General features: G+C 45.9%; 1 protein-coding gene across 1 annotated transcript in view; it reads right to left on the reverse strand.

Moving 5' to 3' along the window:
- The window catches only part of LOC139280163 (protein kinase C-binding protein NELL1-like), a 1,006,941-nt gene that overhangs the window by 756,916 nt on the left and 232,198 nt on the right, over positions 1–17,827 (reverse strand). Inside the window, exon 10 of the mRNA XM_070899716.1 lies at positions 17,225–17,298. Coding sequence (XP_070755817.1) covers positions 17,225–17,298 — 74 coding nt within the window. The remainder of the gene's footprint in view (positions 1–17,224; positions 17,299–17,827) is intronic.

A 17,827-nucleotide genomic window follows, 5' to 3' on the forward strand; every position in this document is an offset into this window, starting at 1 on the left:
TGGATCCAGATCCAGTGACAGGAGGCTACTTTGATGAATCACTGCTGTGAGACAGTTGGCAGAAGGCTCCTTCTTATACATTTTCCCCACGCCAACCCTCTCAACATCACCCTCTTGTCTCCTGGGATAACTACCACGAAGCACAAAAGGACTGTCATTTCATTTTTACAGGCTCTCAGAGAAAAATGTCAAGAGTGTTGTGCTTGGCTCAAGATACACCATGCTGAATGTCTACTGGGGCTGTTGCTGGCTGAAGGTAGTGGAAAGAACCAGCTCAGGGCAACAGAAATACAATAACTTTTGCAATTGGCGAAGAAAACATGCATTTCTCAGCCAGGAAAACCTGTACAGGATGGTCCCATGAGCTGCTGTTCTGTCACCTACATTCACCGCGTATACAGCTGATGGTTGCGATAATGTCACTACCAGCCCAATGTTCTTCACACTGAAATGAGTCATCCCTAGTGACCAGAGAAACTTGAACCTAACCAAATGGAGCAAGTTATTAATGAATGAGCTGTATCCAGTGCCTTGAGTAGGAAGCTGTTGCAAATCTATGCTGTCCCTTGAGCACGTAGTCAGTTGCTCCACAAACGTCAATGTTTGGCTTTCTCTCTGTATACATGTCATGTTGCATTGGACATTTCCCATTCCTTTTTTTACACCTGGAGAATCAGCAAAACGCGGCAAAAACAGCACTTTCACTGTCGCTATAGAAACATTATACAACTTGCTGCATTTTAACGTTGTTACCACTGAAGCAGTCTGTGCCAAATTGTGAACGTACACTTGAAGCAGTTCATGTAAAAGGAATTGAAAGGCAGGGAAGGATTATTCAGTTGTCGCATCTACCCAATCAATGATAGAATCTGTATTGACAACCAAATGAAATAATATCTGAATGGTCAACTGGACTGGAGATGGAGCACTATATTCCCCAAAGGAAGCATTAGTAACATAAGCTTGTTGCAAGCCAAAATTGAGGGTCACCTGGGCCTTCAAAAGGAGGTGGGGTAGCATTGCTGGTTAAAGAGGAGATCAATGCAATAGTTAGGAAGGACATTAGCTTGGATGATGTGGAATCTATATGGGTGGAGCTGTAGAACACCAAAGGGCAAAAAACGTTAGTGGGAGTTGTGTACAGACCTCCAAACAGTAGTAGTGATGTTGGGGAGGGCATCAAACAGGACATTAGGGGTGCATGCAATAAAGGTGCAGCAGTTATCATGGGTGACTTTAATATGCATATAGATTGGGATAACCAAACTGGAAGCAATACAGTGGAGGAGGATTTCCTGGAGTGCATAAGGATGGTTTTCTAGACCAAGATGTCGAGGAACCAACTAGGGGGGAGGCCATCTTAGACTGGGTGTTGTGTAATGAGAGAGGATTAATTAGCAATCTCGTTGTGCGAGGCCCCTTGGGGAAGAGTGACCATAATATGGTGGAATTCTACATTAGGATGGAGAATGAAACAGTTAATTCAGAGACCATGGTCCAGAACTTAAAGAAGGGTAACTTTGAAGGTATGAGGCATGAATTGGCTAGGATAGATTAGCGAATGATACTTAAGGGGTTGACTGTGGATGGGCAATGGCAGACATTTAGAGACCGCATGGATGAACTACAACAATTGTACATCCCTGTCTGGCATAAAAATAAAAAAGAGAAAGGTGGCTCAACCGTGGCTATCAAGGGAAATCAGGGATAGTATTAAAGCCAAGGAAGTGGCATACAAATTGGCCAGAAATAGCAGCGAACCCAGGGAATGGGAGAAATTTAGAACTCAGCAGAGGAGGACAAAGGGTTTGATTAGGGCAGAGAAAACAGAGTACGAGAGGAAACTTGCAGAGAACATTAAGACGGACTGCAAAAGCTTCGATAGATATATGTAAAGAGAAAAAGGTTAGTAAAGACAAACGTAGGTCCCCTGCAGTCAGAATCAGGGGAAGTCATAACAGGGAACAAAGAAATGGCAGACCAATTGAACAAGTACTTTGGTTCGGTATTCACTAAGGAGGACACAAACAACCTTCCGGATACAAAAGGGGTCAGAGGGTCTAGTAAGAAGGAGGAACTGAGGGAAATCCTTATTAGTCGGGAAGTTGTGTTGGGGAAATTGATGGGATTGAAGGCCGATAAATCCCCAGGGCCTGATGGACTGCATCCCAGAGTACTTAAGAAGGTTGCCTTGGAAATAGCGGATGCATTGACAGTCATTTTCCAACATTCCATAGACTCTGGATCAGTTCCTATGGAGTGGAGGGTAGCCAATGTAACCCCACTTTTTAAAAAAGGAGGGAGAAAGAGAAAACAGGGAATTATAGACCGGTCAGCCTGACATCGGTAGTGGGTAAAATGATGGAATCAATTATTAAGGATGTCATAGCAGCGCATTTGGAAAGAGGTGGCATGATAGGTCCAAGTCAGCATGAATTTGTGAAAGGGAAATCATGCTTGACAAATTTTCTGGAATTTTTTGAGGATGTTTCCAGTGGAGTGGACAAGGGAGAACCAGTTGATGTGGTGTATTTGGACTTTCAGAAGGCTTTCGACAAGGTCCCACACAAGAGATTAATGTGCAAAGTTAAAGCACATGGGATTGGGGATAGTGTGCTGGTGTGAATTGAGAACTGGTTGGCAGACAGGAAGCAAAGAGTAGGAGTAAATGGGTACTTTTCAGAAGGGCAGGCAGTGATTAGTGGGGTACCGCAAGGTTCTGTGCTGGGGCCCCAGCTGTTTACATTGTACATTAATGCTTTAAATGAGGGGATTAAATGTAGTATCTCCAAATTTGCAGATGACACTAAGTTGGGTGGCAGTGTGAGCTGCGAGGAGGATGCTATGAGGCTGCAGAGCGACTTGGATAGGTTAGGTGAGTGGGCAAATGCATGGCAGATGAAGTATAATGTGGATAAATGTGAGGTTATCCACTTTGGTGGTAAAAACAGAGAGACAGACTATTATCTGAATGGTGACAGATTAGGAAAAGGGCAGGTGCAACGAGACCTGGGTGTCATGGTACATCAGTCATTGAAGGTTGGCATGCAGGTACAGCAGGCGATTAAGAAAGAAAATGGCATGTTGGCCTTCATAGCGAGGGGATTTGAGTACAGGGGCAGGGAGGTGTTACTACAGTTGTACAGGGCCTTGGTGAGATCACACCTGGAGTATTGTGTACAGTTTTGGTCTCCTAACTTGAGGAAGGACATTCTTGCTATTGAGGGAGTGCAGCGAAGGTTCACCAGACTGATTCCCGGGATGGCGGGACTGACATATCAAGAAAGACTGGATCAACTGGGCTTGTATTCACTGGAGTTCAGAAGAATGAGAGGGGATCTCATAGAAACGTTTAAAATTTTGACGGGTTTAGACAGGTTAGATGCAGGAAGAATGTTCCTGATGTTTGGGAAGTCCAGAACCAGGGGTCACAGTCTAAAGATAAGGGGTAAGCCATTTAGGACCGAGATGAGGAGAAACTTCTTCACCCAGAGAGTGGTGAACCTGTGGATTTCTCTACCACAGAAAGTTGTTGAGGCCAATTCACTAAATATATTCAAAAAGGAGTTAGATGTAGTCCTTACTGCTAGGGGGATCAAGGGGTATGGCGAGAAAGCAGGAATGGGGTACTGAAGTTGCATGTTCAGCCATGAACTCATTGAATGGCGGTGCAGGCTTGAAGAGCCGAATGGCCTATTCCTGCACCTATTTACTATGTTTCCATGTTTCTAAAAGAGCATACTCCACCTACTTACGATGTACAAGACCTGTATCCAAACAACGCTGCCTCATTGTCCAGAATGACTAGCCTTGCAACAAAATTGCTTTCTTTAGCTCAGGTGTAAAAGCCGCGACCAAAACCAAAAAAAGAGAAACAGTTTCAGGAAGGGAGGACTCCAACCTGCACTGATCTGCTATTCATCATCATAGGTGGTCCCTCGAACGAGGATGACTTGCTTCCACATGAGTTCACAGGTGTTTCGATGAAGGACCCGATATTCTAGTCCTGAACTCTAATTGAGGGGGTGGAAGATGCCTGTGCGTGGATTTTTTTAACGTGTGGTGACCGTTGCACACCAGCCACCACACGGGCTTGACAGAGCTAGGTCTTTGTCTAGTGGCAAGGGTTAACCAGAACGACTGGAGACATGCTCTGCTGCACGGACCTAGTGTGCACACATATCGCAGTGTGGGCTTGCCCGTGCTGCCCCTGGGCCCTCGGCTCTTCTGGGCCCCGTACCTTAATTTGCCGCACCTCCACCACGAACTCGTGCCGCTCCTCCGCCACAAACATTCACCGCACCTCCGCCACGATCTCACACCGCTCCTCCGGCACAATCTCTTGTCCTACACCACAAACATTCACCGCACCTCCGCCACGATCTCCCACCGCTCCTACACCACGATCTCTTGCCGCTCATCCTCCCCAACCTTCCCGTTCCTCCACTGTACCTGGGCCCCGCCGATGTTCCTGCCTACGCTCCAAACGGTGACCTGGGTTTTGATGACCACCCAGTCGCCCACATCAAAATTGTCGCACACTTGCAGCAGCTCATGCTGGAAGTTGTAGTGATATGTTCCTCACAACTTGAGCCTCCTCCGGGAAATCCTCTCCGTGCTTTTCAGTTCTGCGCGGAGGGGAATCCTGTACGGGCTGCTCTTGCACACTCTCCATATTGCCATCCTCGTCTGCCGTCCGGACACGCCATGGCACACCATCTTGCCGTCCGGAGGAAGCGGGGGTCCCCAATAGAGTGCTCTCTACACAGGAGTCCTCCCCTTATTTAATGGGGACTTGGCCTGGAGGGTGTTGCATGGAGCAGTCCCATGCAATAAGTTTTTAAATCGGTTCACAGGCTCCCAGGCCACCTGTCATTTCTGCGCTCTAGGAGTTCCTGTTCCATGTATATGTTGAATGTGTGAGGTTGCAGCCCCCCTTCCAATATCTGAAGGGGCTGCTCCTCAAATTCTGGTTGCACTTCAGTCCCACATTCCTGATCTTTGGGCACCTTGTGCGGAGGGGAGCGGTCAGATCGGAAGGTCTCCTCATAGGACTGCTCCTGGGCATGGCCAAGAGGGCCATCACACATTCCTGGCAGCGGGCGATCGAGGGGGTCATTCAGCCTGACTGCCTGCCTCTCTTCCGCGGTTACATCCAAGCCAGGGTGTCCCTGGAGATGGAGCACGTGGTGTCCACGGGTACGCTCGCGGCCTTCCGCGAGAGGTGGGCACCAGAGGGACTGGAGAGCATCATCACCCCCAGCAACCAAATTTTAATTTGAACCACATGTCTAAAGTTTAATTTGTCTAAGTTTTTAGGTTTTAGTGCCCCCCCACACCCACTTTTAGCCAGGGGGCACTTGTATAATTTGTGCCTCAAAAAAAAACCAAGGGGGCACTTGAAACATTTTTGGAGTGTGACCCCCCCCCCCCCCTTTAACCAGGGAGCACTTTTATACAGATACAACAAAAATAGTTGTAGTGGTATGCTCCAGCTCTTTTAAAGCCAACATGCGGAGCTGGAATGGTGGGCCTAGAACATCGTGGCCCCCCGACCTGCGAGAGAACACCTCCGCAGGTCGGGCTATAAAAGATCTGCTATTAAGCACCAAGGAGAAAGGGGGTCAGCCTCAAGGTCAAAAGGTCATTTTTTGCTAAAGCCCCTCAAATGAAGACCTGGATTAAGCAATTGGTGATGAGCAAGCCTGGTATGTGACATTTGATCAAGACATCAAGAACTTCAACGACAACATGTATTTATACAGCGCCTTTAACATAGTGAAATGCTCCAAGGCGCGAAATAAATATTATGTGATTATGTGATAAAAATTTGACACCGAGCCGCATAAGCAGAAATTAGCACAGGGGTCAAAGAGGTATGTTTTAAGGAGAGTCTTGAAAGAGGAAATAGAGGTAGAGAGGCGGAGAGGTTTAGGCAGGGAGTTCCAGAGCTTGGGGCCTTGGCAACAGAAGGCACGGCCACCAATGGTTGAACGATTATAATCAGGGATGCTCAGGAGGGCAGAATTAGAGGAGCGCAAACATCCCAGTGGGGGGGGGAGGGGTTGTGAGTCTGAAGGAGATTACTTAACTAGGGAGGGGTGAGATCATGGAGGGATTTGAAAATAAGGATGAGGATTTTGAAATCGAGGCGTTGCTTAAGCCAATGTTGGTCAACAAGCACAGGGGTGATGGGTAAAGGTGCTTTTCCAGAGCAAGAAAGATTTTTTTGCCATCTATGCTTAAATTATGAACATGCAATTGCTATTAATTGAGTTGCTATACAAGTGTAAAAGACTACACATCGTGTAATCCTTCAAACCATGTTCTAAACTGAACCATATTAAGCTGAACCCAACTAAGACTGTGTGTCTGTGATGCTGAATCATGTCATAAGTTAAACTGAGCTGATGCCATGATAATTCTGAAACCCTATTATTAAGAGACTGTTAACAAAAATGTGAGTGTATTGAAGCGAGCTCATCATCATCATAGGCAGTCCCTCGAAATCGAGGACGACTAATGACCTATTTACATGGGAATTGGTAGGAGACAGAGTATTGATAATGGGCATGTACTCAAATTGGCAGGATGTAACAAATGGTCTCCCCCAGGGATCTCTACTGGGGTCTCAGCTTTTCATTGTATTTATAAATGACTTAGATGAATGAATAGAGAGCACATATCCAAGAATGCTGCTGACACCAAGTTAGATAGGACAGTAAATAGTCTAGATGGGAGCAGAAAGTTGCAAAGGGACATTGATAAAGTGAGTGGGTAAAAATGTGGCAGATGGAGTTCAATGTGTGAAAGGGTGAGGTTCACGACCTAAGAAAGATATGTCAGAGTATTTTCTAAATGATGAGAAGGTATATGGCGAGATCCATGAGGAACTCCATGGCGAGATATGGGGAACAAAGAAATGCGAGGAGTATTAGTAATAAGGTGGACGAATTAACTGCGCAGGCAGCTATTAACGAATATGATATAATTGGGATTACGGAGACATGGCTCCAGGCTGACCAATGCTGGGAATTCAACATCCAGGGGTATTCAACATTCAGGAAGGATAAACAGAAAGGAAAAGGAGGTGTGGTAGCATTGCTGGTTAAAGAGGGAAAGAACGCAATAGTAAGGAAGGACATTAGCTTGGGTGATGTGGAATCTGAAAGGGTAGAGCAGCAGAATACCAAGGGGCAGAAAACGCTAGTGGGAGTTGTGTACAGACCACCAAACAGTAGTAGTGAGGTTGGGGACAGTATCAAACAAGAAATTACGGATGCGTGCAATAAAGGTACAGCAGTTATCATGGGTGACTTTAATCTACATATAGATTGGGCTAACCAAACTGGTAGCGATACGGTGGAGGAAGATTTCCTGGAGTGTATTATGGATGGTTTTCTCGACCAATATGTCTAGGAATCAACTAGAGGGCTGGCCATCGTAGACTGAGTGATGTGTAATGAGAAAGGACTAATTAACAATCTTGTTGTGCAAGGCCCCTTTCGGAAGAGTGACCATAATATGGTAGAATTCTTTATTAAGATGGAGAGTGACACAGTTAATTCAGAGACTAGGGTCCTGAACTTAAGGAAAGGTAACTTCGATAGTATGAGGCGTGAATTGGCTAGAATAGACTGGCGAATGATACTTAAAGTGTTGACGGTGGATAGGCAATGGCAAACGTTTAAAGATTACATGGATGAACTTCAACAATTGTACATCCCTGTCTGGAGTAAAAACAAAACTGGGAAGGTGGCTCAACGGTGGCTAACAAGGGAAATTAGGGATAGTGTTAAATCCAAGGCAGATGCATATAAATTGGCCAGAAAAAGCAGCAAACCTGAGGACTGGGAGAAATTTGGAATTCAGCACAGGAGAACAAAGGGTTTAATTAGGAGGAGGAAAATAGAATATGAGAGGAAGCTTGCTAGGAACATAAAAACTGACTGCAAAAGCTTCTATAGATATGTGAAAAGAAAAAGATTAGTGAAGACAAATGTAGGTCCCTTACAGTCAGAATCAGGTGAATTTATAATGGGGAACAAAGAAATGGCAGACCAATTGAACAAATACTTTTGGTTCTGTCTTCACGAAGGAAGACATACATAACCTTTCGGAAATACTCGGGGACCAAGGGTCTAGCGAGAAGGAGGAACCGAAGGAAATCCTTGTTAGTCAGGAAATTGTGTTAGGGAAATTGATGGGATTGAAGGCCAATAAATCCCCAGGGCCTGATAGTCTGCATCCCAGAGTATTTAAGGAAGTGGCCCTAGAATTAGTGGATGCATTGGTGATCATTTTCCACATCTATCCATTCTGGATCAGTTTCTATGGACTGGAGGATAGCTAATGTAACACCACTTTTTAAAGAAGGAGGGAGAGAGAAAATGGGGAATTATAGACCGGTTAGCCTGACATCAGTAGTGGGGAAAATGTTGGGATCAATTATTAAAGATGTAATAGCAGCGCATTTGGAAAGCAGACAGGATCAGTCCAAGTCAGCATGGATTTATGAAAGGGAAATCATGCTTGACAAATCTTCTAGAATTTTTTGAGGATGCAACTAGTAGAGTGGAGAAGGGAGAACCAGTGGATGTGGTGTATTTGGACATTCAAAAGACTTTTAACAAGATCCCACACAAGAGATTGGTGTGCAAAATTAAAGCACATGGCATTGTGGGTAATGTATTGATGTGGATAGCGAACTGGTTGGCAGACAGGAAACAGAGAGTAGGGATAAACGGAATAGCAGGCAGTGACTAGTGGGCTGCCGCAGGGCTCAGTGCTGGGACCCCAGCTATTTACAATATACATCAATGATTTATATGAAGGAATTGAGTATAATATCTCCAAGTTTGCAGACGACACTAAGCTGGGTGGGGGTGTGAGCTGTGAGGTGTGAGGAACATAACAACATAAGAACATAAGAATTAGGAACAGAAGTAGGCCATCTAGCCCCTCGAGCCTGCTCCGCCATTCAACAAGATCATGGCTGATCTGGCCGTGGACTCAGATCCACTTACCCGCCTAAGAGGCTGCAGGGTGACTTGGACAGGTTAGGTGAGTGGGAAAATGCATGACAGATGCAGTATAATTTGGATAATTGTGAGGTTATCCACTTTGGGGGAAAAAACATGAAGGTAGAATATTATCTGAATGACGGCAGATTAGGAAAAGGGGAGGTGCAACGAGATCTGGGTGTCATGGTACATCAGTCATTGAAAGTTGGCATGCAGGTACAGCAGGCGGTGAAGAAGGCAAATGGCATGTTGGCCTTCATAACTAGGGAATTTGAGCATAGGAGCAGGGAGGCCTTAATGCAGTTGTACAGGGCCTTGGTGAGGCTTCACCTGGAATATCATGTTCAGTTTTGGTCTCTTAATCTGAGGAAGGACATTCTTGCTATTGAGGGAGTGCAGCGAAGGTTCACCAGACTGATTCCGGGATGGCGGGACTGACTTATGAGGAGAGACTGGATCGACTGGGCCTGTATTCACTGGAGTTTAGAAGAATGAAAGGGAATCGCATAGAAACATATAACATTCTGACGGGACTGGACAGGTTAGATGCAGGAAGAATGTTCCCGATGTTGGGGAAGTCCAGAACCAGGGGTCACAGTCTAAGGATAAGGGGTAAGCCATTAGATGAGGAGAAACTTCTTCACTCAGAGAGTTGTTAACCTCTGGAATTCTGTATCGCAGAGAGTTGTTGATGCCAGTTCATTGGATATATTCAAGAGGGAGTTAGCTATGGCCCTGATGGCTAAAGGGATCAAGAGATATGGATAGAAAGCAGGAAAGGGGTACTGAGGTGAATGATCAGCCATGATCTCATTGAATGGTGGTGTAGGCTCAAAGGGCCGAATGGCCTACTCCTGCACCAATTTTCTATGTTTCTATGTAGGAACAGTGAAGGAGCAGGGAGTCCACGTATAGAAATGACTACAAGCTAGTGGACAGTTGTAAAAAATAATTTAATAAGCTACTGGAAAGTTGGCCTTTATCTCAAGGGGACTGGAGTACAAAGGAGTGAAAGTTATGTTCGCGTTATATAAAGCTCTGTTTAGACCCCATTTAGAGAATTATGTCCAGTTCTGGGAACTACATTTCAGAAAGGATATATTGGCGTTGGAGAGGATGCTGTGCAGATTCACCAGAATGATAACGGGGTTAAAAGGGTTAAATTATGAGGACAGTTTCCATAGACAAAGCTTTTATTCCCTTGAGTATAGAAGATTAAGGGGTTATCTGATTGAGGTGTTTAAGATTATTAAAGAATTTGATAGGGTGGATAGAGAGAAACTATTTCCTCTGGTGGGGGAGTCCAGAACAAAGGAGCATAACCTTAAAGTTAGAGCTGGACTGTTCAGGGGTGATGTCAGGAAGCTCTTCATACAAAGGTTTGTGGAAATCTGGAACTCTCTCTCCCTGAAAGCCGTTGAGGCTAGGTCAATTGAAAATTTAAAAACTGAGATTAATATATTTTTGTATGGCAAGGGTGTTAAAGGTGGGAAGATGGAGTTAAGATACAGATCAGCCATGATCTGGTTCAATGGTGGAACAGGCTTGACGGGTAGAATGACCTACTCCTGTTCCTATTACCATACTATTTGTGATAATTACTCTATTACCAAGGAATCTTTGAACGACAACAGTTGTTGTTGAATCTTTGCACTAAAAGTTAAGAAAAGAAAGTAATGTTAGAGATGCATTTCCTGATCTCTGGTGGTCCAAGAGTTAAATAGTTTTGAACTGTTCGCAATCTAGGCGTCATATTTGACCCTGAAATTAGCTTCTGGCCACAGATCCACGGCATAACTAAAACTGCCTATTTCCACCTCCATAACATTGGCCGCCTCCACCCCTGCCTCAGCTCTTCTACTGCTGAAACCCTCATCTATGCCTTTATTACCTCTAGACTTGACTACTCCAATGCACTCCTGGCTGGCCTCCTGTAGTGTATGGAGAAAGGGTCAGACTGAACACTGTGAGCTCAAAGTAAAGTGTGACCTTAGTGTTTTATTGCAAGTCTCCAGAGTCTGTCTCCAACCTGTGAAACACTCTTAAACCCTTGGGACTCCGGGGAATGAGCCCTCTGGCGGCTGTACAGAGTAAATACAAGTCCAGATACATAACAACATTCCCCCCAAAAGTCAATAGTGTAACTATTTACAATGTGAGTCGATCTGGGGCCCTTCTTGCCCTGGTTGATCGTCTCGGTGTGAAGGCTGCTGTTGTTGAGTCATTTGTTGCATCCTCGCTGCGTTGCTGTGCAGCTGGCCTTGCTGGGCTGCCTGGTGTGTTGGGCCCTGCAGGGCTGCTGTGGATGATGGGTTCTGCTTCGTGGTCAACCATGGTGTCGGTTGCCACTGGTGTGTGTGTTGGGAGATCAAAAAAGATAGGGTCTAAGGTGGGTTGCTCAGGGTAGTCCGTGAATCTGCGTTTGATTTGGTCCAAGTGTTTCCGATGAATGAGTCCATTTGAAAGTTTGACCCAAAACACCCTTCTCCCCTCTTTGGCCACGACAGTGCCGGGAAGCCATTTGGGACCTTGCCCATAATTTAATACAAATACAGGATCATTGACTTCAATCTCGCGTGACACATTTGCGCTATCATGGTATGCACTTTGTTGAAGCCGCCTGCTCTCTACCTGTTCATGTAGATCAGGGTGAACTAACGAGAGCCTTGTCTTAAGTGCTCTTTTCATGAGCAGTTCAGCAGGTGGGATCCCAGTGAGTGAGTGGGGTCTCGTGCGGTAGCTAAGCAGGACTCGGGATTGGTGAGTCTGCAGTGAGCCTTCAGTTACCCTCTTCAAGCCTTGCTTGATGGTTTGCACTGCTCACTCTGCCTGACCATTGGACGCTGGTTTAAACGGGGAAGATGTGACATGTTTGATCCCGTTGCGGGTCATAAATTCTTTGAACTCAGCACTGGTAAAACATAGCCCGTTGTTGCTCACCAGGACATCGGGTAAGCCGTGTGTGGCAAACATGGCCCGCAGGCTTTCAGTGGTGGCAGCGGACGTGCTAGCCGACATTATCTCACATTCAATCCACTTGGAGTGCACGTCTACAACCCCAAGGAACATTTTACCCAAGAATGGGCCTGCATAGTCGACGTGTACCCTAGACCACGGATTGGAGGACCAAGACCATAAAATTAGCGCCGCCTCCCTGGGTACATTGCTTAACTGCGAGCATCTATTACATCTGTGAACGCAGGACTCTAAGTCCGCATCAATACCGGGCCACCACATGTGGGATCTGGCTATCGCTTTCATCATTACAATGCCTGGCTGGGTACTGTGGAGGTCATTGATGAAGGTGTCTCTGCCCTTCTTGGGGACCATTACTCGATTGCCCCACAGAAGGCAGTCTGCCTGTAAAGACATTTCATCTTTGCGCCGCTGGAACGGCTTTATCTCTTCCTGCATTTCCACTGGGACACTGGACCAGCTCCCGTGAAGCACACAGCTTTTGACTGCAGATAATAAGGGGTCCTGGCTTGTTCAGGTTTTGATCTGCCAGGCAGTGACGGGTGATTGTTCACTCTCAAATGCTTCCATAACCATGGCTAGATCTGCGGGCTGCACCATTTCCACCCCCGTGGTGGGCAATGGCAGCATACTGAGAGCATCGGCGCAGTTTTCTGTGCCTGGCCTGTGGCAGATGGCGTAGTTGTATGCAGACAACGTGAGCGCCCATCTCTGGATGCGGGCCGATGCGTTGGCATTTATCCCTTTGCTCTCGGAAAACAGGGATATAAGTGACTTATGGTCAGTTTCCAATTCGAATTGTAGTCCAAACAGGTAGCGATGCATTTTCTTTACCCCATAGACACACACTAACGCTTCTTTCTCAATCATGCTGTGGGCTCTCTCAGCCTTAGACAGACTCCTGGATGCATAAGCAACCGGTTGTAGTTTCCCGAAATCATTAGCTTGTTGCAATACACACCCAACGCCATATGACGACGCATCACATGCTAATACCAAATGCTTACATGGATCATACACCACAAGCAATTTGTTAGAGCATAACAGTTTTCTCACTTTTACAAAGGCATTTTCTTGGCTTTTGCCCCAAACCCATTCATCCCCTTTTCATAGTAAGACATGTAGTAGTAGGGTGCTGAGACCTGGTAAGAAGTTACCAAAGTAGTTCAAGAGTCCCAGAAACGACCGCAGCTCAGTCACGTTCTGTGGCCTCGGTGCATTCTCGATTGCCTCCGTCTTCGCGTTGGTGGGCCTGATGCTGTTCGCCGCAATCCTCCTTCCCAAGAACTCCACTTCAGGCGCCAGGAAAACGCACTTCAAGCGTTTTAACCTGAGCCCCACGCAGTTGAGCCGACTAAGAACCTCCTCCAGGTTCTGCAGATGCTCGACTGTGTTCCGACCTGTGACCAAGATGTCGTCCTGGAAGACACGGTGTGCGGGACTGCCTTCAGTAAACTTTCCATGTTTCTCTGGAATATCACCACCGCTGATCAGATTCCAAATGGGCATCTGTTATAAACAAAAAGACCTTGGTACGTGTTGATGCAGGTGAGGGCCTTCGATGATTCATCCAGGTCCTGCGTCATGTAGGCTGAAGTCAGGTCCAGCTTCGTGAACGTCTTTCCTTCCGCCAACGTTGCAAAGAGGTCGTCGGCTTTTGGAAGTGGGTATTGGTCCTGCAGGGAGAAATGATTGATAGTTACTTTGTAATCGCCACAGATTCTGACGGTGCCGTCTCCCTTGAGGACTGGGACAATAGGACTGGCCCACTCGCTGAACTCGATCGGTGAGATGGTGCCCTCTTTTTGCAGCCGGTCGAGCTCGATTTTTACCCTTTCTCTCATCATGTACGGTACTGCTCTCGCCTTGTGATGGATGGGTCGCGCCCCCGGAATTAGGTGGATCTGCACTTTTGCTCCTTGGAATTTCCCGATGCCTGGTTCAAACAGCGAAGGAAATTTGTTTAAGACCTGTGCACACGAAGTGTCATCAGTGGGTGATAGCGTCGGATGTCATCCCAGTTCCAACGTTTCTTTCCCAGCCAGCTCCTGCCGAGCAGCGTGGGACCATTGCCCAGTACCACCCAGAGTGGTAGCTTGTGCACCGCTCCATCGTAGGAGACCTTTACGGTAGCACTGCCGATTACAGGAATCAGTTCTTTCATGTAAGTTCCTAGTTTCGTGCGAATTGGAGTTAAGACTGGCCTTGAGGCCTTGTTGCACCACAACCTTTTGAAAGTCTTTTTGCCCATGATGGACTGGCTCGCGCCTGTGTTCAGCTCCATTGACACCGGGAGTCCATTTAGGTCAACATTCAGCATAATCGGGGAACAATTCATGGTGAATGTGTGCACCCCATGTACCTCTGCCTCCTCTATCAGAGGTTCTGTTTCATCGTGATCCTCTGTGGATCTGTACTCCTCTGCAACGTGGTGATTTGCAGGTTTAGCAGGCCTAGCAGCCCGCCTGCACACTCGTTGGAGGTGTCTCATTGTTTCACAGCCCTTGCAAATGTATCCTTTGAATCGGCATGAATGGTAACGATGATCACCCCTGCAGCGCCAACAAGGTGTTAATGGCCTAGCATTCATCACCCTTGATGGTGGACTCTTGAGACATCTGCGGACGTATAGCTGCAGGTATGTGTGACCTGCCCTGTCCGTTACGATTCAAAAACAACATCACTTTGTTCACAGTACTTGTAGCAGCACTTGTGTGCTGAGAGATTTGCTTCGTATTGTCACTGGTGGAAATGAACGCCTGGGCTATTGCTACAGTCAAAAGTTTGGGGTCTCTACAGTCAAAAGTTTGCAAAATATGGTTTCGTGGCCAATGCCAAGAATAAAAAAGTCTCTGAGCATGTGCTCCAAATGCCCTTCAAATTCGCAATGTCCTGCAAGGCGTCTTAGCTCGGCAACATAACTCGCCACTTCCTGGCATTCAGATCTTTTGTCGGTGTAGAACCGGTACCTCACCATCAGAACGCTTTCCTTCGGGTTCAAATTCTCTCGGACCAGTGTTCACAAATCGTCGTACGATTTATCCGTGGGTTTCGCTGGAGTAAGCAGATTCTTCATGAGGCCATACGTTGGCGCCCCACAGACGGTGCGGAGGATCGTTCTACGTTTGGCAGCGCTCTCTTCCCCATCTAGCTCGTTGGCCACGAAGTGTTGGTCGAGTCACTCCACAAAAGTTTCCCAATCATCTCCCTCCAAGAATTTCTCCAGGATGCCCACTATTCTCTGCATCTTTGGGTTCGCTATCTGTATCTCGTCGCCAGTTGTAGTGAATGGAGAAAGGGTCAGACTGAACACTGTGAGCTCAAAGTAAAATGTGACCGTCGTCTTTTATTGCAGGTCTCCAGAGTCTGTCTCCAACCTGTGAAGCACCCTTAAATACCTGTGCTCCCAAGGGATTATGAGATCCCTTGGGACTTCGGGGAATGAGCCCTCTGGTGGCTGTACAGAGTATATACAAGTCCAGATACATAACACCTCCCACATTCAACACTAAGTAAACTTGAGGTCACCCCTGTGCTCGCTGAGCTACATTGGCTCCCGGTTAAGCAATGCCTCGATTTCAAAATTTGCATCCTTGTTTACAAATCCCTCCTTGACCTCACCCCTCCCTATCTCTGTAATCTCTTTCAGCCTCACAGCCCCACAAGATGTCTGCACTCCTCAAATTCTGCCCTCTTGGGCATCCCTGATTATAACTGCTCGACCATTACACCCGAGATACACAATGATAAATTCTAATATATTTCTTACATTGATTGAGTGCATGTAATGTTGGGATTTTCCAGCTAATCAACACTACATTTAATGTGTGCCAGAATTTGAAATTGTGATCTTAATGAGGTTCAAGTCCAAGACGTGCCTTAATCATTTCTATCACTCTGAGATTTTGCAGTCTTGTAACTGATGCTAAAGCGGGTGACATGAGTCATTAAGGACTCCCAGCCGAAGTCATCACAGAGCTTTGCTCAGCTGATACCTTTTTGATAGATCATCCACATGAACAATTCCTGCCCGCAATCAATTCCCCATTTGGCCTGCAATAGAAAGGCCACATTTCTTTGGTGCAACTCTCAAAGCTCCTCATACCTGGGGCCACCAAGCTCGGACATCCAGAAAAATCGAGGTTGTCGCACTGAACCCTCTTCCTACACTTGGTACAAGCTTTGCACTTGTAGAATGCACATAACATCAGAAGACTGTGTAAACTGGTGCTGGGCCAGATCCAAGCCATTCAGCACAAATCTTAAAGCGAGGAGTCAGAATTGACTGGAACCAGGAGAGAATAAACAAAACCAAAGCTCTGTAGGCATGAACGTGTGAAGGGCACCCGCCAAATCAAGATAATTGCAAAATACAATGGAAAAAAAACCTCTTGCATAACTAAGCACAAAGAACCAGAGTACATTGGAAATCAAAATCCTTGATTTTGCTGACCCAATGCTGACTGAAAGAACTGCGGATATATCCTGAATAATGGAACATATACAGCTGAGACGAGTTGGATTACAAGATATGGATTTAGTCCTTGATAAGAGATCATTCCTAGGTGACTTCCTCCATATAGGTGATGGACTATTTGATTTGTATATATGGAGTTGTACTCATGAAGATCTGTTCGTAATACACTGAACAAGCATTAGTGCAACTTTCAGAGTCAACATAGAAATATTGCTCCAGTCCTCCAAGAGTGAGCAAGACATAAAATGCAGCGACTATTAAAGCAATTGCTGGCGATGATGCATCCTGTTGTCCTTTCACAAGTGTCACAGATCTGGAGCAAGTGAGATACAAAGGTCCCTCCAAGGAACCAAAGGCATCAGCACCTACAGCAATTATTCTGTTTACTCATTAGGCATGTCAGGGTTGCGGTTTGACATTGTTCCAGAAAGCAGCAGGCTGGATGGGCTATTGTGTTTCACCCACATGATCATTTGGTTTTTTTGGTGTTGATATAAAATACTGTCATCAGAGGATTTAAAAACCATGCCTGTCGGGTGAAGGCAATTTAAAATTGTCCAAGTTCAGTCTGTGTGGAGCTGGAAACCGGTTGTGGTAAATGAACATCTCTTTGCAGCCGCACCCTGTTATGGATTGTTAGTTTTACATTTTTCAAAATGTTCCCACTTTTAATAAATTTGAGTTAATTTGAAATAATTTGGTGATTGTGTTTTGCAGAATCTGGATAGAAAAGAAAAGTCATACTTACTCTGCACTCCCGACAGTTGGATTTCAATGCTCGCTGCCCTTCCGCAAGCTTCTGACCCCCATAGAGACATATAGCTGCAGAGGCAAATAGAATAGATTCCTGTTATATGTAATCTCTCAGGTTGGAAGAAAGAGCTGTACATAATCACTCTGGCATACCATCACAAATGGTTGCTACAGGTACTGAATCAGCAGTTAACTGCTGCAGTATATTAGCTACACTGTCCAAAAAAATGCAATGCAAGACTCTAATGTGAACAATAATTATAAGAATATATTCTCGTAGGAAATAATTTATGAAAGGAACACTCCCAACACTCCGTTTCAACACAGCATATCGGATTTTCAGTGCTGTGTGCGAATAGAGGTCAAATGATTCAACCGTGTCACGACTGAGCGACCCGAATTCAAATCCCAGTCTTGATGGACATTCACATCAGATTTTTTCTGAACAGTGGTTTCCAAAACTCAACTGTGCCAGGGTGCACAGCGGTGAATAGAGAAGAAATTCCTCGCTGACAGGAAGGAGGGATATACAATTACACAACACAATACAGCATTAAGTAAGGCCATGTTTCAGTACTCCCAACCTGGCGCTTATCTG

Source organism: Pristiophorus japonicus, chromosome 14 (assembly GCF_044704955.1).
Source record: "Pristiophorus japonicus isolate sPriJap1 chromosome 14, sPriJap1.hap1, whole genome shotgun sequence".
Taxonomy (NCBI): Eukaryota; Metazoa; Chordata; class Chondrichthyes; family Pristiophoridae; genus Pristiophorus; species Pristiophorus japonicus.